General features: G+C 38.2%; 2 protein-coding genes across 2 annotated transcripts; one reads left to right on the top strand and one right to left on the bottom strand.

The window, feature by feature from the left end:
* Nucleotides 1–472: 472 nt before the first annotated feature.
* On the top strand, nucleotides 473–7,497 carry LOC107598500 (DDB1- and CUL4-associated factor 15-like). The gene is made up of 13 exons (XM_016289866.1): nucleotides 473–598; nucleotides 1,213–1,310; nucleotides 1,398–1,536; nucleotides 2,193–2,299; nucleotides 2,390–2,535; nucleotides 2,622–2,780; nucleotides 3,775–4,359; nucleotides 5,750–5,841; nucleotides 5,916–6,038; nucleotides 6,351–6,433; nucleotides 6,510–6,614; nucleotides 6,687–6,802; nucleotides 6,891–7,497. Exons 1-13 carry the CDS (start codon nucleotides 503–505, stop codon nucleotides 6,944–6,946), a joined length of 1,905 nt encoding a protein of 634 aa, XP_016145352.1. The 5' UTR covers nucleotides 473–502; the 3' UTR covers nucleotides 6,947–7,497.
* A 1,606-nt stretch (nucleotides 7,498–9,103) lies between these two features.
* Nucleotides 9,104–20,928, bottom strand: LOC107598531 (MHC class II regulatory factor RFX1-like). The gene is made up of 16 exons (XM_016289904.1): nucleotides 20,738–20,928; nucleotides 17,798–18,144; nucleotides 15,583–15,680; nucleotides 15,422–15,499; nucleotides 14,110–14,177; nucleotides 13,655–14,006; nucleotides 12,916–13,097; nucleotides 12,434–12,553; nucleotides 12,203–12,324; nucleotides 11,996–12,114; nucleotides 11,811–11,920; nucleotides 11,545–11,731; nucleotides 10,201–10,292; nucleotides 9,928–10,135; nucleotides 9,800–9,845; nucleotides 9,104–9,674 (listed from the first exon to the last, which is right to left on the bottom strand). The coding sequence occupies exons 2-16, from the start codon at nucleotides 18,120–18,122 to the stop codon at nucleotides 9,535–9,537; spliced, it is 2,247 nt and encodes a 748-aa protein (XP_016145390.1). The 5' UTR covers nucleotides 18,123–18,144; nucleotides 20,738–20,928; the 3' UTR covers nucleotides 9,104–9,534.
* Nucleotides 20,929–21,245: the final 317 nt, after the last annotated feature.

Here is a 21,245-nt window from a genome sequence, read left to right as displayed (position 1 = left end):
TAAGGTCCTCCACCCCATGGTATACAGGTATGAATGTCTCGACAATAACAATATGACGGTGTGACACAAATGTAGCATGTGGAATGGCAACTTTAAATTTTTTTGAAAGTTTACATTAATTTATTAATTTAATGAAGCGTTTAAAAACGTGATAATGTAATAGAATATAAAATATAAAATACATTATAATTTAATAATTTACTGCAGTGCATAGATTGAGACGACGATTACGTATGAGATTAGCAGACTAATCAGAAACCGCATAAAATATTATCTCATTTTCAAACAATTACTTTTGAACACTTAATATGCGTTATTGTAAACAAAAATTAGAGTTGTTGATTGGTGAATAATATGCAGAACCTAGCAGAACACCCGCCCTCGTTTCTTTGATTGACGACGTTTGTGACCAATCAAAGCCCTCATCTGAGGACGCAGAGCCAATCAGCGAGCTGGCCGGGCTGGACAGAGGGCAAATCCAAAGAGCTGGCAAAAATCAAAAATGGCGCCCAGCTCGAAATCGGAGAAAGACGACAACAAACAAAAACAACAGAAAAAACACAAAGATCACATCGTCAAACTGCTTACGCGTGGGCGGGTAGGCAGAAAGGGGGATTTGGGCCAAAAGTGGCATTTATGACATGAAATGTTTTTTTCCTCTAAGCGTAACGTAGATAATAATGTGTGTGTTATTAGCATTTTTAGCTGTAGCCTCATTTAACGTCAGTATGTGTCTCCCAGTGTTTATTATTTATATATGTGAACATTTTAATGGACGCAACAATGGAAACATTTTTATTTGCAGTGTATGCGGTTCTTGGGGGCAACAATAAATGTTCAACAAACAATGTTCATGATTATGAATCGGTCATTATTGATATGCCCATCAATGGTCAAAAGCAGATTCGGCATTATTCTCCACTGACATCTATCATTCACATCGAAATAACAGTTTCCATCCTAAACGCCATCTCATTACTGTAAATAGGTCAATATTTAACATGAATGAATGGTAGAAATGCCTCAGCCAAGTAGTGTTCAGTGGAAACATGATCATCATAACTATCATGTTTTCAATATTTAACCAAAACAACCTTGATTAAGCAGCTTTCTCTACAAAGTCAGTCTAACAACCAATTTAACTGTACTTATGGCTAATATTTCCAGGTGCATTACTCTGTTACTATTAATATATCTCTTTATATCTGTCAGTTGAATGGGCATCTCTCTCAGCGGCTCATCCGTAAACTCCCTCCACGCGTCTGCATCCCGCTGAAGACCATCGTCAGTGAGGAGTTCCTCAGAGCAGGGTGAGGAGAAGATGCAGTCGGTCCCGTCCGTTATCTCGGAGTGATATGAATGCTGTATCTGATTGGTCGGTCTCTCTCCTGTCACAGGCACATCTTCCTGGGCTTCACCAAATGTGGCCGGTATGTGTTGTCCTACACCAGTGACTGTGGCGAGGACGACGACTTCTCCTTCTACACATATCACCTGTACTGGTGGGAGTTCAACCTGCACAGCCGCCTCAAACAGGTATATATGTTCCTATTTGAATAGTAGAACTTTCTCAGTTTGTGTGGTTGGGTGCTCATCCTCTAAATCAGTTTTGACTTGTGGAGTTCCTCAAGGTTCTGTCCTTGCTCCCATTTTCTTTTCTTTATATATGCTCCCGTTGGGTTCAATTTTTAATAAGCACAATTGTTATGCTGACGACACTCAAATTGATGTGCCTTTTAAGCCAAATGACATCCAGGGTCTGAGTGCTTTAACTGCTTGTCTGTCTGATATTAAAGCTTGGATGTCTCTTTAATTTTTTGAACCTCAGTGAGAGTAAGACTGTAGCAATTATGCTCGGACCTCTAGTTTGGGCCCTAAACTATGGAACAGCCTTCCTATGTGTAGAACAATTGCAACACAATCCCTTTTTAAAACAAGGCTTATAGTGTATGAGCCAACAGGGGCTTATTTAAAAATGATTAGGCTATTGTTTGTCTTGTCATATCATTTTATGTTCTTTGATGTCTTTCAAACAATACTGTTCAGCACAATGGTCAACCATTGCTGTTTAATTGTGCTTTGTAAATAAAATGAACTGAACTGATGTAAAATCTGCTGTATATAACAGACTAAACAGACGTCTAAAGATTACCCCATGATGTAACATGAACTTTATCTGTCTCTCTCTGCAGGTGCATCATGTGCGTTTGTTTGCGGGTGAGGACATCTACAGCGATCTCTATCTGACCGTTTGCGAGTGGCACAATGATCATTCCAAGCTGGTCGTCTTTGGCTTTAAGTAAGAGCCTTGCTCCTCTGTGCTGTGTGTTATGAGCCAGTGGTTGGGTTATTACGGTTATCTAAACATGTGCACTCTGTGATCTGTCAGCACGCGCAGCTCCAGTTCAGCCCTGATGAACATGATGATGAGTGATGAGAACAACAGGGACATCTATATCACCATCACCTCGATGCCTCCCGCACAACCGTGCAAACAGTGCTGCCCCGCGTCCTCCGTGTCCACCATACGCACAGGTGCATTGGTGTTCTATTAGCATAGATGAATAGCTCCTTTCCAGTTCCTAGCAAGCAAACACTTTTCTCCGTTCACATGTGTGCAGGTGGCGAGTGTCTGCAGCACGGTTACGTTCTGAACGCTCGCTATCAGGTGGTTTATCCATTCCCGACGTTCCAGCCGGCACTGCAGCTGAAGAAGGACCAGGTGATTCTGCTCAACACCAGCTACTCTCTGGTGGCCTGCGCCATCTCCCTCTGCTCAGGTACACAGCCAGTGTTTGTTCACGTCACGTCAGTGTGTGTTGGTTTGTTGATGGCCACATGAATGTGTGTGTTTGCTTTCTCTCAATGCAACTTGTTTTAGGAAGTGGATTGTTTGGACAGTTCTTTGAAATTTAATGAATAAAAGAATGTTGTTACTCAATAGTTATGTTCTTCAAACTGACCAATTAATTCAAACCACTGGATCATATGGAGTCATTTGAAATAAATAAATAAATAAATACAAAAAGTAAATAAAAGGTAAATACATAAATTAAAAAGTAAAAAAGCTTTGGTCTTTTTTGTAATATGTGAATTCTTAAATAGAAATAATTCAGTTTGACACCGTTTTCAATTCATTCATGTACATTATCGTTCAAAAATATTTTTTTTCCATACTTTAATACTTTCATAATTCATACTTGTATTCAGCAAGTACTGAGTAAATTGATCAAAACTGACAGTTAAGCCATTTATAATGTTACGAAAGATTTCTATTTCTAATGAATGCTGTTCAACTTTCTATTCATCAAAGAAAATGGATCACGGTTTCCACAAATATATGAAGCAGCTCAACTGTTTTCAACATTGATAATAATCAGTAATGTTGATCTTCAGCACAAATCAGCATATTAGAATGATTTCACGTGACACTAAAGACTGGAGTAATGATGCTGAAAAATTCAGCTTTGATCACAGAAATAAATTGCATTTTAAAATATATTTAAATAGAAAGCAGTTCTTTTAAATTGCAATAATATTTCACAATATTACTGTTTTTACTGTATCTTTAAGCAAATTAATGCAAATGACTTGTTTCAAAAACATTAAAAAGATCTTTTATATAAATTTCAAACATTTTAACATTTATTTGCTACAATCTTTTGAATTAATTTATAGTAAATATGGTGTATTGTTTATTTATTTTAGTGTTCAATTATTAGTGTGATTTAATGATCTCTATTTCATTTGATGTGTGAATTCCTCTCGGTGTAGGAGACGGGCAGCAGGAGGGTCAAAACAATCAGATTCTCTACCGTAAGAGAGATGCTTCCTCCTCTTCTCCTCCTGTTGGACCTACATCGCCTTCCTCATCCTCATCAACCTCGTCTCAGGGGTCACCTGACCTCAGACAGTCAAAGCCTCATTTCACCCCGCTCTCCTCCGGCCAATCACAGGCGGCCGTGCGGGCCAGAGAGTTCGCCGCTGACATTTTCCGCCGAGCTCAGGCTGGAGCGAGGGAACATGACAGAAAAACCAAAGAGAAAGAAGAGACGGACACCCAGCGATTCCACAATGAAGAGGAGCGACCGAGAGAGAGACAGGAACGAGACGCAGAGGTCCCGGGACCCTCGTCTTCCTCCTCAGGACAGAACCAAAGTTCAGTGCCGCCCACAGAGGCAGAGGACAGTGCTGTGTGTAACACAGTCATGTCTCCTGGATCCACCTCCTCCGTCTCCTCTCTGTCTCCACATGCTCATGAACCTTCATCCTCCTCTTCCTCCTCAGAGCCTGCTTACGTCAACTACACCACTCTCAGATACAGACTACCGCAGGCCAGAGCGTCAGAGCAGCCGAGCGGTACGACATTTCTCATCTGTTCTTGTCATTACAGACACACACCCACCCACCCAAAACTTGGGGTCAGATTTAGATTCAGAAACCGATCTGATATATTAGGTTCAGTGATGAATAAGAATGATTCAAACCAGTAGCTTGTGTTTTTGAACTGTTAATTGCAAGAACCGGAGTCATTTGTTTATGAATCAGACTCTGTCGGACACACTGTGTTTTGTGATTCACTAAAAAGAACCAGCTCATAAAAGTCATTTGTTCATGAATCAGACTTTACTGGTCACATCATAAGTTTATGATTCACTAATAAGAACTGATTCATGAGAGCCATTTTTACATGAATCAGTCTGTGCCAGTTGTGTGATATGTTTTTGATTCACTAAAAAGATTCAACTCATAAAAGTAATTTGTTCATGCATCAGACTATACTGGTCATATCATACGTTTATGATTCACTGAAAATAACTGATTCACAAGAGTCATTTGTTCATGAATCAGACTGTGCCAGTCGTATGATATGTTTTTGATTCACTAAAAATATTCAACTCGACTATACTGCTTACATCGTACGTTTATGATTCACTAAAAAGAGCTGATTCATAAGAGTAATTTTTACATGAATTGGACTACACCAGTCGTGGTATATATTTTTGATTCACTAAAAAGATTTAACTCATAAAATTTATTTGTTCATGCATCAGACTATACTGGTCATATCGTACATTTATGATTCACTAAAAATAACTGATTCACAAGAGTAATTTGTTCATGAATCAGACTGTGCCACTTGTGTGATATGTTTTTGATTCACTAAAAAGATTCAACTCGACTATACTGGTTACATCGTACGTTTATGATTCACTAAAAAGAGCTGATTCATAAGAGTCATTTTTACATGAATCGGACTACGCCAGTCGTGCTGTATGTTTTTGATTCACTAAAAAGATTCAACTCGTGAAAGTCATTTGTTGATGAATCAGACTATACTGGTTACACCGTACGCTTATGATTCACTAAAAAGAGCTGATTCATAAGAGTCATTTTTACATGAATCGGACTACGCCAGTCGTGCTGTATGTTTTTGATTCACTGTAAAGGACTGATTCGTAAGAGCTGTTTGTTAATGAATGACACTATGCTGATCACATTGTATGTTTTATAATTACTAAAAAGAACTGGTTCGTAAGAGCCATTTGGTTGTGATCACACTACACCAGTCACACTGCATTTCCTTTTTGACTTACTAAAAAGAACCAACTCCTAAAGAATCATTTGTTTTCTGATCAGACTATACCAGTTATGCTGTTTTTCACTCACTTGATTCACTAAACAGAACTGACTCATAAGAGTCTTTTGACTGTAAATCAGACTACACTGGTCTGTCTCTTGTCTGTAGGAGATGAGGATGATAAAGTCCTGCTTCCTTTCACGGTGACGGATCTGAAGGGACGAAACTTGCAGCCGGTGACGGAACAGTTCAGCGGTCAGGTGTGTGTTGATCCCACACACGTCCGATGCTGCTGGGCTGTGTTTGATCTCTTGTGTGTTTGTGTCTCTCTCAGTGTGTGTGTGTCGAGCAGCTGACGCTGGACTTCGAGTATCTCATCAACGAGGTCATCCGGAATGATGCCGACTGGGGCTCCCAGTTCTGCTCCTTCAGCGACTATGACGTCGTCATCCTCGAGGTGATCCTTCTTCAGGAGGAGCTGCTGTGTTACATGTTTCATTTTTGTTAGGATTTGTTTACAAAATGCATTAGTGCTGCCCCTTTTTTTTTCTGTTGCGTTGGTTCTGGAAGTATTTTTTCCGTTCATCTTTCGCATAGGGATTTTTAAAAAGTCTTTGTTAAAGTGTTATAAGCTACGAGGAGAATCAGAGCCTTACAGTATTTGATTCGAAGTAGAAAAGCAAAGATGAATGGAATGTTTACTCCGCTGTTGCGCTCTATTGGTGCAGTGGTCTAATTTGCATGTGTTCTGCTGTTTCTATGGCAACAGGTTTGCCCGGAGACCAATATAGTGGTGATAAACATCGGGCTGCTGCTGCTGGCGTTCTCTAACTGTGAGGATGAGCACTGCAGGTACACACACACACACACACACACACACACATATGATGAAATGTTCATTAATACTTTGTTTTCTGTCTGTGTGTAGACCGAAGTCGTATCACTCCAGTCTGCAGGTCAGTTGGGATTTGAACACTGGAGCGTGCCGTACAGTCGGTGTCGGTGACCTCACTGAGGTCAAAGGTCAGACCAGGTAATGACCTTCGGATGCGTGGCCCGTGCTGTCTGTCTGTCAGATGTTCTTATGTGTTTGTTTCTGCCGCAGTGGAAGCGTGTGGAGCTCTTACAGGAAGTCGTGTGTGAACACCGTCATGCGGTGGCTCGTTCCCGAGAGCAGCTCGCGCTACATCAACCGCATGACCAATGAGGCTCTGCACAAAGGTTTGATTTAGACACGCATGAGCAATACACCTGCACTACTGTTCAAAAGATGTTTTTTACTACTTTTTTTTTTTCCTGCTCATTGCAGGTTCTTCTCTTCAGGTGTTGGCTGATAATGACAGAGGCACGTGGATCGTCCTGTGAGAGAGACGACACACACACACACACACACACACACACACACACTCCTCAGTGCTGCTCTGCTTGAGTGTTTCAGTCGTGTTTGCTGCGTGTGTCCGTGTGATTGACGTAAAGACACGTTTGGGCCGAGCAGATCCACGGTGCACAGCGCGGGACACTCTGGGAACATTTTATGAAACACGTCAGCGATCACCATCCCACTGCAAAGCAGAACTGAACGTCTGTCTCTGTTAAACTTGCACACTTATACACGCTTGTTTTGATGTTTGTGGAATGGACTGAAGTAGTTCTTTTTCTGTTTGAAAAGCCCTGTAATTGGAAAGTGTGACAGAATGGACAGAAATGAGACGTTGCTTTGGGGCTCATCTGTATTTGTTTGCTTGATTTATTTTAGGATGCAGTTGTTTACATCGTTTAGACCGAGTCATCAGCCAATCAGAAGCTGTCGACCCCTCCTGCTCTTTTTTAACACTAGTTGTGGCCTCACAGCTGGACTGGATGAGAATATTGTTTTTATGCAACGCTGTTTTACTTTATTTTTTGATAAAAATTAAATATTCCTTCAGTACTTTTCTGGTTTTATGACTTTTCATTGCATCAAAGTGAGCGGTGTTATTTTAATATGATTTATATGCAATAATGTTTTATCATTTTTAATTCGCTTTATTTTTCAGCTTTCATTTGAATTTTGTTGGTAGTATTTTACATTAATTTTGAAATGTTTTTTTGTTTTAGTTTTAATAATTAATTTTATTTCAGTTCATTGCCAAGGCAACATTTCTTATATTCAGATTAATTTGTGAATGTTAAGTTTTTCCATCTAAAATGTATATTTTGTTTCAGCTTCATTTCAGTTAACGAAAACTATTTTTAATAGGTTTTAGTAAACAACAACACTGAAAATAAGTGAACTGCGTAATTGTAACAAACACAAAACATCGGAATGCGTCATTTTCTTAAAAGATTTTTTTAAAGGGACACTGAACTTTGAGGCACAATAATACAGATTTGTACATGGATCTCTGCTACAGATACACTTCAAATAAGGCCATTATGGTTTCAACAGTACAAGATCATAAAACTATATCATACATTAGCATAATCATACACTGGAATAATTTCACACAACTAAAATCATACCATTTGCAGCAACTCTTATAGTATGATTAAAGAAACACTGACATATATATATATTCAAAAACAATATAAACCTGTGCTAAACTCTTACATTAGTATTCATAATCATCACTAGCATATCATCATCTTCTTTTTTTTCATTAAAACTGCTGCAGAATTGTTCCACACATTAGATTTGGCTCTAACCACTGGCGAGTTACACACTAGCTGCTGATTGGCTGTCAAAACCACCATAATTAGATACGGAATATTCATGAACTGCACCCAAGCGTCCAATCACAAAACATCTCTGTACTCTTCACTAATAAATGTGTTCAGTGTTTGTTTGAAAAGAATCATTTGTGTTCGGCTACATTTGTGTGGATGTAGAACGAATGATTCGTGTGAAATGAGGAAAAATGACAGATGAATCAAGATGCTCTCATTTAATATTAAACATTGAATCTCATTCATGTCAACCAAACTTGATAACTGAAAATGGTTTAACAATTTACACTAAATTGATTCTGCTTGTGTTTTACAAATGAGGCCTGATGAGATTTCAGATATATATATAAAAAAAAAGCATTCTCATGATTGTTTTTGACATTTATTTATACGTTTATGGATCTCTAGATTGAATAATCCTCTGAAGGCACGTTTGATCCGTTAGCATCAGACTCAAATCATAAAACATCAAAGATAAACAGCTGATTAAAGCACAACAATATATATAATTTTCATTATTATTTAAAGAAAGAAAAAACAAGTCAAAAGCATGAAAGGACATGGTGTTACGGCTGTGAAAGGCAAAATCTGCTGCTGCAGTTTTTAGCTACACTTTAAATGACCACACTCATGAATATTAATGAGGAACAGGACTAGGTGACGTATGATTGGCTTTGGCAAAGAATGATTTCTATGGCAGCATGGAGCAGGTGGAGGTTCATCAAAACAGGGCTCTTAAAGCGACAGTTTGCCCAAAAATGAAATGTCCATCTTTATTTATTCACCCTCTCGTCATTATATAACTTTCTTCTTTTTTTTTGGAGATAGATGACTTTGGAATGACTTGAGGGCAAATGGTTTTAATTTTGGGTGAACTGTAACTTTAAGAGTCGAGACACGACACACATGGTAGCTTTGATTTGCAAAGGGAAGGCAATGAAAATGTGTGTGTGTGTGTTTGTGCACTTACTTAAGGCATATGAATGTTACCGTTTTCTAGAAAAGCTTCGTTAGATCATTCAGCAGCTCTGAGGGCTGATTCACCTCAGGAAACTCAAACGATCGCTCAGTTTCTCTGTGTTTCCAGGAAATTAACTGAAACTGAACTTCCCCTAATAATGAACAAAACTGAAGATTGTATTTCGATCCCAAACTGGCTCCCAGGGAAATGAGCTCAGCATACAGAGTCCTTGTTTGCACAGACTGACAGTGTCAGTGTGAATGAACGTCAGTCCGAGAGGCTGAAGTTAGTTTGGTGTGTTGCTGTTGTAGAGCTCCGTTCGGGCGAGTTTGGAGGGCGGCTCCAGTGACTCCTCCCCCACAACCCCAGGAACAGCCATGTCCTGATCCTCATCGGTCTCATCGTCCTCCTCCTCATCCTCCTCATCTACACACATTCACACACCAACACGATCAATGAGATTTCCTGATGCTACAGTGTTTGGGTGGTTGCTAGAGTTTTCATGTTCTGATTTATCAGACAGGTGTCTCTGTGTGCGTTTCTGTACGTACCTTTATCAGGATCCATTGACCTTTGACTTCTGTTGAGACAGGCGAACTGAAACAACAAACACAAAGTTAAATCGCTGCATGACTGTCTGTTTGACAGTATGCATGCATGTGTGTGTTTGTATGTCTACCTCTCCCATGACAGAGATGGGCGTCTCTCCTTTGGCCTGTGCGACTCTGTGCTCGATCAGGTAATACATGTACTCGTCATACAGCAGTCTGATCAGATGAAACGAGCCGAAACTGGCGGCACTGCGCAGGGTCAGATCTCTGATCACCACAGAACTACAAAACACACACAAACACTGTGAGATTATGGCGATATAACAACTAAAGACACTAAAACCCCTAACATGGCATCAGTTTTTTTATGGGCTTTTATTAGGATAGGACAGTAGAGAGACGACAGGATAGCATTGAGTGGAGAGAGGGGGGTGGGATAGGCAAAGGACCTGGAGATGGGAATCGAACTCGGGTCACCTTGAACGCAGCTGCGCTGTATATTGACAAATGTTGAGAATCTTAAGCTGTACTGAGTTCTGTTGAAGTGCATAGAGTTAATATAGAGTTTACACTATCTTCGTATGGTTGCACAGAGTTAAGCAACTGTTACTTTTTTTCTCAAATTGTGCATTTCACAGATTATGGAGTTTATAGGTTTATATCAAGTCGTATAGAGTGTGAAAAATTTTATATATTATATAAATTATAAATATATAAATTATATCAAATTTTGGTAACGGTAGAGTTTTGTAGCTCTATGAATTGAATTTGTATAGAATTTGTATAGAGTTTGTACAGAGTTGTGTAACTCACTGGGGATGTTGTTTATGTAGAGTTGTGCAAAACTGTATAAGGTTTTATAGGATTATCTCTTATAGAGTTCTTTAACTCACTGTGGATAGAGTTGATGTAGAGTTTGTGTAGAGTTGTAACCCACTGGGATGGTGTTTAAGTCTGTATAGAGTTTGTGCATGTTTTGTAACTAACTGAAATGGTGTTTGTGTAGAGCTGTGTAACTCCCTGGGGATGTTGTTTACATGAAGTCTGAATAAGTACAAGGTTTTATAGGTTTGTGTCTAATAGAATTGTGTAACTCTCTGTGGATGGAGTTACTATAGAGTTGTACCACACTGGAATGAAGTGCATATAGAGTTTGTGTTGTGTTATAACTCACTGAGTTTATATGAAGTTGTTATGTAGTTACGTAGAATTCATTGGAGTTTATATAGCATTGTGTAGCACAGGAAGATGAACAGTTGAAATTAATGGAGTTTATATAGTTACTGTAGGTTTGTGAAACTTACTGTGCATTTTGTTTAAATGGAATTGTATCGAATTTTGTAACTTGTATAGAGTTTGTATAGTGTTGTGTATCTCCGGGAGGATGATGATTATATATAGTTTACATAGCAAATTTTGTAACTGTGTGGGACAGAGTATATATGGAGTTTGTGTAGAGTTGTGTAACTCACTGAGGATACTGTTTATATAAAGTTTATCTGTAGAATTTTGTAATTAATTGGGTTTGTATAGCGTTGTTTAAATGATGGTGAAGAGCTGCAACTTACTAGGATGGAGTTTATGTAGTTACCGTATAGAGTTTCTATAGTTTGTGTAGAGTTGTGTCATTCACTAGGATGTAGTTTCTATAGAGTTTATGTAAAGTTATGTAACTCACTGGAATGGAGTTTATATGAGATTGTGTAGAGTTGGGTAACTCACTAGGATAGAGTTTATTTAGTTACTGTATAGAGATATATGTAGAGTTGTGAGAACTCACTGGGGATTGGTCTCAGGACATCAGGGATGAGGATCTCCACTAGGCTTTGGTACAGTAAATTGTCGCATTCGCGAGCCCAGTTGAGGACGGGCTCATATTTACACAACAGAACCAGAACCAACTTGGGCAAACGCTTCTCTGATTCATCATGACTGTAGAGACAGAGACATCAGTGAGACACAACACAACATCACAACACTTGTGACTGTACTTTAAGCCAATGTATCTCACAGGTCGAGTGTATCCGTGTCGCTGCTTTGTCCTTCACTGAACCTCCAGAAACTCTTCCAAAGCGTCTCCACAAGAGGGAACTGCAGGTTTACCATCACGTCCAGAATCGCCTATAAACACACACAAACATTAATCACCAAAACACTAAAATAACCACACATCTGACATCCAGCACATACACTCACCTCACAGTGCTCTCTGTAGATCAGCTGATATGTGTGTACGTGTTGAGGATGGAGTCCATCTGGCAGAGGTTTACCCTCATCTTTGAGCTCAGGGAACTCCGGCAGACTGCGAGACGCATCTAAAACACACACATTCAAAAAGTTGATGTAGAGTAATATTATATGTCTAAAAGAGAGAGCTGCTCCTACATTTTGTGTTTGTCTTACCTAAAAACTGCTGATACTGGTGAACCTGGGCGCTGATGTCGGATAGCCCCGCCCCTTGTAGATGCCCCACCCCCAGGCCCATTCCATTGGTCAGTCCCTCCAGCTTATGAACAGGCTTTATCCTATCTCAAGAGATGAGGGCTATGAGTCAAACTAACAACAGCAAGTGATCAACAATACACAAACTATAAATACACACACACACACACACACACACACACACACACACACCTCTGTTTCTGTGAGTACGGCTGTTGTCTCATGGCCAGGTGTTGCTGGTCCTCCACCAGTCTGTGCAGGGGGGAGTTGCTCTTGATTCGAAGGCCATAGTAATGGTACTTAGAGTTCCCTCTGAAACACACGCACACAAACGCACACACACACACACACAGGTGTTTTAATATTAGCCTGTTCTGTTATTTTAGTAGCATTCATATACTATTATAGTTTTTGTTAATATTGTTGTTTTCTATTTTATATTTATATCTCAAATTAGCATGAATACAATTTATTTTAAAATATTCTAGCAAATAAAAAAAAGTGCTGCACAACATGATGCATTCACAGCTAATCAGAACACATTTAATGTTTAATGCTCAGTTATGTGGAGCAAATTCTGGACCAGAGATTTTACTGTGGGTGGAGCTACCCAGTACAATGAATATGCAAATAAAGAAAAATGGTTCATATTGCTTGTTGAAGCTTTATTGTACCTGGTGCCGAGACGTCTGGTCCGGAGGCCCATGAACACGGAGCGGATGAGTTTGCCAAAGGAGGCGGCGTTCACGGGTTCCAGCTTGGTCTGCTGGCAGTGCAGGAGGTAATGACAGTAGAGGGTACAGCGAGGAAGACTCACACCTTCAGCTGTCTCGTAGTTATCCATCAGCCACTGCACCTGAACACAGACAGGAGACAGACGGCAGGTGTTAATTGACTTACTATCACACAATCAAAAACTCCTTTTTTACCTGTTTTATGGGTGAATTCAGTGTTTTTTTTCTGTGTATTTTAGCATTGTTTATATACTATTATAGTATTTATTCAAAAAAAATGTATTAGCTTTATTTTTAGATTTTCAGTTTTAATTTTTGTTTTAGTTTAAGTTTTAGTCATTTTGTTATGTGCTATTATTATTCTTCTATTATTTTTATATTTTGCTATTCTATTCTTTTTTATATTGTATTTTATTATTCTATTATTTTTTTATTATTTTGTTATGTGCTAAATTATTATTATTAGTAATTTTAGTACTTAAACTTATTTTAATTCAGTTAACCGCCCAGGCAACACTTCTAATTTTCATTTAAATTTCTAAAAAGTTAAAGTTTTTCTTCTAGGATTTCATTTTATTTCACTTTATTTTATTTCAATTACTAAAATTAATTTTAGTCAACAAAATAACAATACTGGGTGAAACTCTGAATCATCATTGAAGAAAACAAATACACTCACAGTCGCGGGTGATGCGCGCGTGTTGTGTGAGAAATTTTGGTTCCCTCCACCGGCTCCACCAAACATGTACCCGCCCTGAATCACATAACCCCCCACCCCTCCGCTGGTGACCACGCCCCCTGACCCGCCCACTCCTGACGAGGACCCGCCAGCCACCACGGTGATCCCCGAACTGCCCTCTGAGAACATGGAGACCACCCCTGTGCCCATCCCGGATGTCACAGACACAGGCTGAGTGCTGGCGGGGGACGTGACCTGTGAGCCGGTGGTGGGCGAGGTCTCATAGTAAGTGACAGAGGGCGTGGCCTGGGAGTAGAGGGAGGGGTCTGTGAACTGGTAACTACTGGAACGACTAAAAAAGGGAAAGAGAAGAACAAGTACAGAGAAAGGTAAATGTTTCAGGAGTAAAGAGAAGCTAAATATACACCACAATCACTGTGTGTGCTGATGCTCACATTGCAGTATTGTTGTAGTTGGCGTCTCCCTCCACAAACTGGCTCGGGTAAACATGCTGTACAGGAACCTACACACAAACAAACAGCAGTTTCACATCAGACTCTTAAAAGTCAGTTTAATCAGAGTCAGGTATGAGGGGAAACATCACAAAGCATGTCTATATAATGTCAAATCTAAATCTTTACTTAAATATATTAAAATAAACTTTACATTTTAGTGCTGATAATAGTTTCACACAATATATAAACATACAAAAATATACAGACACAATGTTCAATGTTCATTTGCACCTGTAAAAAACTAAATTTACCAGATTATTTCTCATTGGACATCTGAGACAACAGAATAAAAATATTATAATAATTAGACAATTACAATTAAATGACTATGTAAAATTAAACTATGTAAACTACGTAAAATTTTCCACCATAATTTGCAAATAAATTCTTTAAAAATCCTACAATGTGATTTTCTGGATTTTTTTTTCTCATTTTGTCTCTCATAGTTGAGGTATACCTATGATGAAAATTACAGGCCTCTCTCATCTTTTTAAGTGGGAGAACTTGCACAATTGGTGGCTGACTAAATACTTTTTTTCCCCCACTGAATATGTGTGTGTGTGTTCAAGTTTTTTTTTTTACTTTTATATATAAAAGTACAGAATATATATATATACACACACATATATATGTATATAATAAATTCTGTACTTTTACATATAAACGTTTTTAATCTGTCAGCTAGAATTTTATATAGACGTGATTTGACTTTTGTTTTTAAATTGTATCCATATATAATATAAAAAATCATAAATGTATACATTGTTGTGTATATTTTTATATTTAGATAAAACATCAAAATAAAAATCTAGTAACTAATTTTATTAATTCTGTTAATAATTTTAATTAATATTATGACTATATATATATATATAGATAGATATAGTGTGTTTTTTGGTGCAAATTGTTTCTAGTAATCACGTTATAATACAAACACAATAATCTACCCAAAAAGTATTTGACCACTCAAAACACACTTAAAAAAATGTACAGTATAAAAGTTATTGCTTGCTACATTGCAAAAACATTGCGAAATATCAAACCAAGTGACATTGCTTGTAAAGAAATATAATGCAAGCACACTTTCATCAAACCAAGCTTTTGAGGTTTGAACTTATATATATTACATAACTGAAGAAGAACCCATTACAGTAGATGAGACCTCCCATATATGTGGCAGGCATGTTATAATGTCATTCTGCTTAAAGCAGTTATGAAGTGTGTGTGTGTGTGTGTGTGTGTGTATTTGTACCTCAGGTGTGATGTGTAGATTACTGACCCCCAGTTGTCCACTTTGACTCTTGGTTGTGGCCTGAACCACGGACCTCTGCTGGACACAAATCACCACAGTTTTGGAATTCATTTGATCTTTATGGCTTTGATATCCCATATGTACATATGTGTGTGCATTACCTGTGCTGTCTGCACCTGTTGCACTACCTGTGTGGGAACGCCAGTCTGTCCCGCGGGAGGAGAATTCGATTCAGAGTCATTGGAGTGAAGTGAGTCCTCTACACAGAGACAGACAGACCAAAAACAAGCCAAACTACTCAGATTCTCAGACAGAAACTCATTTGCATACAACTGTATAAAAATACACTGTAACCGTAAGAACTCAATTTCATGAGCAACCTGTTTTAGTTTAGAGGAACATTTTGGGTTACAAAAAATTATTATAAACAAGAATGCAGCAGAAGTATAGAATATGGCCACTTCACACTACTGAATCTCACACTGCAGATCTTATGTGTGTGCGTGTGTACAAGAGAGACACACACAATGAGAGGAAAACACACTGAAGAGAAAAATAAAGAGACAGAAAACAGAAATGAGAAGGAAACACATGACAAAACCGCTCTCAGAAAAGAGGAAATAATGACTGAAGACTCGTTTTGCTCAGTACAAAACCTACAGGAGGAAATAATACCAAAACAATAACACACAACCATCGAAATCAGTTAACATGAGCTCACACTTACGGTACAGCACATCCAGACTGTACAGACAGCTACTGTAGAACATGATCTGAACACAGACACACATGCAGCCATTTCTCTTTATATCAGGCTCATATGGGCCAGCCTTGAACAATTAATCTCCACAGATGGGCCGAGAAATCTCTCGTTCAGGTAAACACAGGTATCAGATTGAGAGAGGAGAAATCAAGCTTTACTTTACCTGTGCTTTTTACTTTGGTTTCCATTCTGTATTTTCCTACATCCTCACGTTTATCTCTCTACTCGAGTAAATTATTCTGTGATATCACAATCCTTGTGATCAGCTTTAAACGAAAGCCTTTCTACGGGTGTTTTGCTGCTGTCTTTTTTCATACAGCAGATTAATGTTCATCATCTGCTATATACTTTTATGAAATGATTGTCTAACATAAAAAGAGTTAATTTTAGTCTAATTTCATAGAGACTTCTTAATTGCTCAGCATTCATTTCATATTCACATACATGGAATTTATGTTGTTATGTTGAGATTTTAATAATATATATGTAATTTAAATAAATATATTTTTTATTTTGATGTTTATATAACAAAAAATAAAAATCGAGTTTTACAATAGATTTTTAAAATCAAAATCAAATTTTTATTTTCTATTAGTGTTGATCATGAATTTTAAATATACAAGTAATTTATGTTTATGTATATAAATAAATTCACTCAATATACATACCTTTCAAAATTTGGGGTCAGTAAGATTTTTTTATGTTTTTGAAAGAAGTATATTCTGCTCACAGAGGCTGCATTTATTTGATAAAACACCAATATTGTGAAATATTATTGCAATTAAAAATAACTACTTTCTATGTGAATATATTGTAAAATGTAATTTATTGCTGTGATCAAAGCTGAATTTTCAGCATCACTACTCCAGTCTTCAGTGTCACATGATCCTTCAGAAATCAGTATAATATGCAGATTTGCTGCTCAAGAAGCATTTCATATTACTATATATGTCGAAAACATTATTAGTGTTAACTTGGAAACCATTATAATTGAAAGTTCAAAACAAAAGCATTTATTTAAAATGTTGTACAAATATGCTGTCAATTTTGATTATTTTAATGCATCCTTTCTGAATAAAAGTATTAATTTATTATTTTTTTAAAAAACCTTTTCAATGCTAGTGTCATTTTTTCTTTTGATATTAATTCTGATATTTTTCTTTTGATATTGACATAAATAAAAAAAAATTTTGGTCACTATATTCAGTCTGTCAGGTCTCAGTATTGGCAGTTAATAAAGCTGCTGCGCGCAGTAAGAAGTTCATCCACACACTGCGGACGCTGAGTAGGCAGTGCTGTCATATCGGCTGCCAATTAGAGCGTTACAATGTTCAGTCATCAGAAAAAACGTGTGTATGTGTGAGTGTGTTAAACAAAAAGCAGAAGGGAACGTGTGTGTTTGTCGGGCTGCGATACGCACTGCTACTCTTGTGCGTTTATTTCGAGGTCCTTCTATTCAGGGAGAGGCCTAGAAAGTGTCAGGTGTCTGTTAGATCACATTACACACACTTTCATACACGCAATGCATATAAACCAGCGGTCTGCTCTGCAGCTTCAGTCCTAACTAGCAGAAAGTTAAGTCCACATGTATCTAGTAAAGTGCGCGTGCTCACCGGTGACGGTCACCACTATGTACTGGGAGGCGGAGCTTTGTATCTCTCCTGCCTCATACTGCGCTGCTGTCACGACTCCTTGAGGGGGCGTGGCCAGAACAGCTTTCTTTTGAGTGACAGGGGGCGTGGCCTGCACTCTTATGATAGAGGCCGTCTGCGCAGGAGCGGATCCCGGCGAGCTCTGGATGTCGGAGAGGAACTGGGATGAGGTGGTGGTGGAAGTGGCTTTCTGCTGGGTTGACGAGGTCGACGAGGCCGTCGTGACGTTGCCCCCTTGTGATTGGGAGGGCGGAAGCTCCTCAGCGGGGTAGCCTGAAGTTGCCATGACGACAACAGCCCAAATCCCCCTGCAAACAGAAATGAAAAGCACAGATTAAGCCCTGCAGGATGTTGAAAGCAAACAGATTTAGACTTCATTACTTGTTTTAATGATAGATGGTATTGCCCTGGAGATTATTCCTGCACAGTTACACTTTCCATGCACTGGTCGATTTTGAGATTTTGCTTTCATAACATGTCTTTGTTTCAGATTAGAGGAAAGAAAACATTCAAAATGCATATTTTATTGTTTATTTTATTATACTTCGTCTATTTGCGTCTGTAGAGTTCCGTTACAATACATATCTTTAAAGGCTGTTTTCTCAAAATGAGTTTTTTCTCCACTTTAGTAGCAACAGGGCCTACATAAATCAAACTTTACAGTTTTATTCCTATCTATATTCTGAAGGTGTTTACTGAGGGGTTTGTTCATAAAACACTTTTTTTCCCTTTTAAAAATATATTAATTTCTGGCTGTTGGCAGGGTTTTCTGATTTGATAAGTGATACATACAGTAGGCTCTTTAACTCTTATATGTCAACAAAATATTGAAACTGGTTTTATCCAATGTTCTAATTTCTGGAAATGTAAGTAAATTATTAGATCGTGCATGTGCATATTTGAACATAACATTTCATACAAACTTGTAGCACAAAACAATTGTCTTAATGTGATTGCCGTGATTAGTCAACTGGGGAATTGTACTCTATTCACCTGTAGTGTCTTGCCTTAATATTTTATTGTATAAAAAGCAATAGTGCCTTGTAATAAGGACTTACATTAAAACATAATTTTTACTAAGCAAATTCACTGGCATCTTTCTGCTGGCTTAACTTAACTAAATAATTATTTGAATACAGAATAAGAATATGCATTTAGAATCTTTTATTATTATCATCATCAATCACAACAAAAACAATTTAGCTGAAAAAATGTCAAGCATTTTGTCTCACTTATGCATAGAATACATTCCAGAAGTTTACTGTGAGACTGCATGTAAAACTAAACACATTTTCTTTCCCCGTCTGATGCACATAAATCCTTGAGCTGGCTGAACTTGTTTAACAGAACTCTCATTTTCCTTCAATTTGAGTTGAATTACTGAAATAAATGAACTTTTCCACGACATTCTAATTTATTGAGATGCACCTGTATATGCATGTTTTGTGTTTTAAAATTAATATTTTGTTTATTGCTGGCAGAGGACAAATTGTATATAGTTACACAACTCTAAATAAAATGCATAACTTACAATTTACCTGAACATGCATCATATATTCATAGGTTCAAATATGCTGTCAAATTTACAAGCAAAATGTCACAGTGTTATAACTTCATAGACTATAACAAAACATTATGTTGTGTAATGTTTTATTTTTCTCTCTCTGATCCATATGTAGACTATATAATCAATGCTATGATTTTTTTCAATGCCAAAATATCTTCATGCATGATTTTGCCTCAATAATATACCATCTATATTAGGTTTCTATATAAAGAAACTTATTCTAAATAAATTATATATAAACTGGCAGAGAATATATATAGTAGAAAAATTAAGCATTATATATTCATAACTTATTTTGAAATATGCTGACACATTTATGTGCAAAATGTCATAAAGTGTCTCGCTGAACATTATTTGAACATAAATCTGACTAAACATTATGTTGTGCAATATATTACTTTTCTCTCTATGGTCCATAATAATGCATGATTTAGCCTCAATAATATTAAAGTATATATTTTGGGTTTACATTATATATGACATTTCTTACATATGTGCGTTTTAATACGTATGTTTTGTTTATTGCTGGCAGAGAACAAAGTATGCACCTATGTAACTGCATAGACATATGTGACCTGGAGCACAAAAGCAGTCTTGAGTAGCACGGGGATATTTGTAGCAGTAGCCAACAATACATGGTATGGGTCAAAATGATACATTTTTCTTTTTTATTCAGCTTTCATGTGATGTATAAATCTCAATTTCAACAAATTGACACTTATGACTGGTTTTGTGGTCCTAGGTCACATATGTGTGTTTTGTTTATTGCTGGCAGAGAACAAAGTATGTATATCTACATAACTGGACAGACGTATGTCAACCACGCCCTTTTGACTTCCCACGCCCCGCCCCTCTCCAGGCCACGCCCCCTCCGCCCCGGAGCTGATCTGGCACGCATATGGCTGTTCGACGACTCCCTCAACAAAGTTTTAACCCGAGAAAACACACTTCCCGGGGGTCTGATCCACCGAAAGCCTGCACTCCATCGTCTTTCGCGTTAAACAAACTCCTGCAAGCCGGACTAGCGAAACAACGACCACAGTCGAGTGCAGTTTGACAGTCACAAGTCGCTCTTTGACATTTGATCCTATACTACTCGTCTGACGTCACGCTCACCATAAACAAACAACAACAAGTAAAAGTCACACACGCGCTCACGTTACAACACCCGCCATTTTGTAGCAGATTTGACATCGTCATAACAACCGCCAGCGCGTGAGAGCGGCGCGGGGTCGAGTTCAAGCGCGTTAACGGAGGAAACCGTGTCTAGCACACTTCGGCACTTGTGAGAAAGAACAAGAGGAGGATGCGTGAAATAAAGTTGTTGCTTTCACCTGTCGCTTCCCGCCGGATGATCTTAGTTTGGCGCGGAGTTTTATTTTCTTAATGGTTCAAATTGTTGTTGTTGATTCTCGTTGCTGGGTTCTTGTCGCCACGACTACCGTGACTATGGCGCCTCGTCCGCACCGGGGCAACTGTTGCTACCCACCCGTCTAAGCACCGCCCTCTTGCTCAGCGGCGGTTGGCTGCGCGTCGCCAAGGGAAACGGCCTTCTCTCTTTATTATTGGCTAAGGCGAGTGTCTATAACAAACGTACCTTGCCATTCGCTGACAGTCGCTGTCACACTATTACGCAGGAAGATCCCGCCCCCTTTACGCTCATCTATTGGACCGCATTTCTGTCAATCAAATCAAACGTAATGTACGACTCCTCCGTCAGTCAAAGATCAAAGTAAACGTTGAAAACGTGCATGTAATTTATATGTATCAAAATAGTGTTTTATTTTTGCACACATCGTATGTATAATCATTACCCTACAAAACATCACCATATTAAATATA

This window comes from Sinocyclocheilus grahami, unplaced genomic scaffold (genome assembly GCF_001515645.1).
Source record: "Sinocyclocheilus grahami isolate Dianchi unplaced genomic scaffold, SAMN03320097.WGS_v1.1 scaffold252.1, whole genome shotgun sequence".
NCBI lineage: Eukaryota > Metazoa > Chordata > Actinopteri > Cypriniformes > Cyprinidae > Sinocyclocheilus > Sinocyclocheilus grahami.
This window is presented reverse-complemented; position numbering and strand designations above follow the sequence as displayed.

What these genes read in the sequence shown, in the direction of transcription:
- LOC107598531 (XM_016289904.1), bottom strand. Translation starts at nt 18,122, where the DNA reads ATGGCAACTTCAGGCTACCCCGCTGAGGAGCTTCCGCCCTCCCAATCA. An exon ending in ATCTACACATCACACCTGAG is followed by an intron (nt 14,178 to 15,421) that starts GTACAAATACAC and finishes GTTTGTGTGTAG; the next exon opens with GTTCCTGTACAGCATGTTTA. An exon ending in TCTACATATATCTCTATACA is followed by an intron (nt 10,293 to 11,544) that starts GTAACTAAATAA and finishes GTCAATATACAG; the next exon opens with CGCAGCTGCGTTCAAGGTGA.
- LOC107598500 (XM_016289866.1), top strand. Translation starts at nt 503, where the DNA reads ATGGCGCCCAGCTCGAAATCGGAGAAAGACGACAACAAACAAAAACAA. An exon ending in TGCACAGCCGCCTCAAACAG is followed by an intron (nt 1,537 to 2,192) that starts GTATATATGTTC and finishes CTCTCTCTGCAG; the next exon opens with GTGCATCATGTGCGTTTGTT. An exon ending in CAATGAGGCTCTGCACAAAG is followed by an intron (nt 6,803 to 6,890) that starts GTTTGATTTAGA and finishes TGCTCATTGCAG; the next exon opens with GTTCTTCTCTTCAGGTGTTG.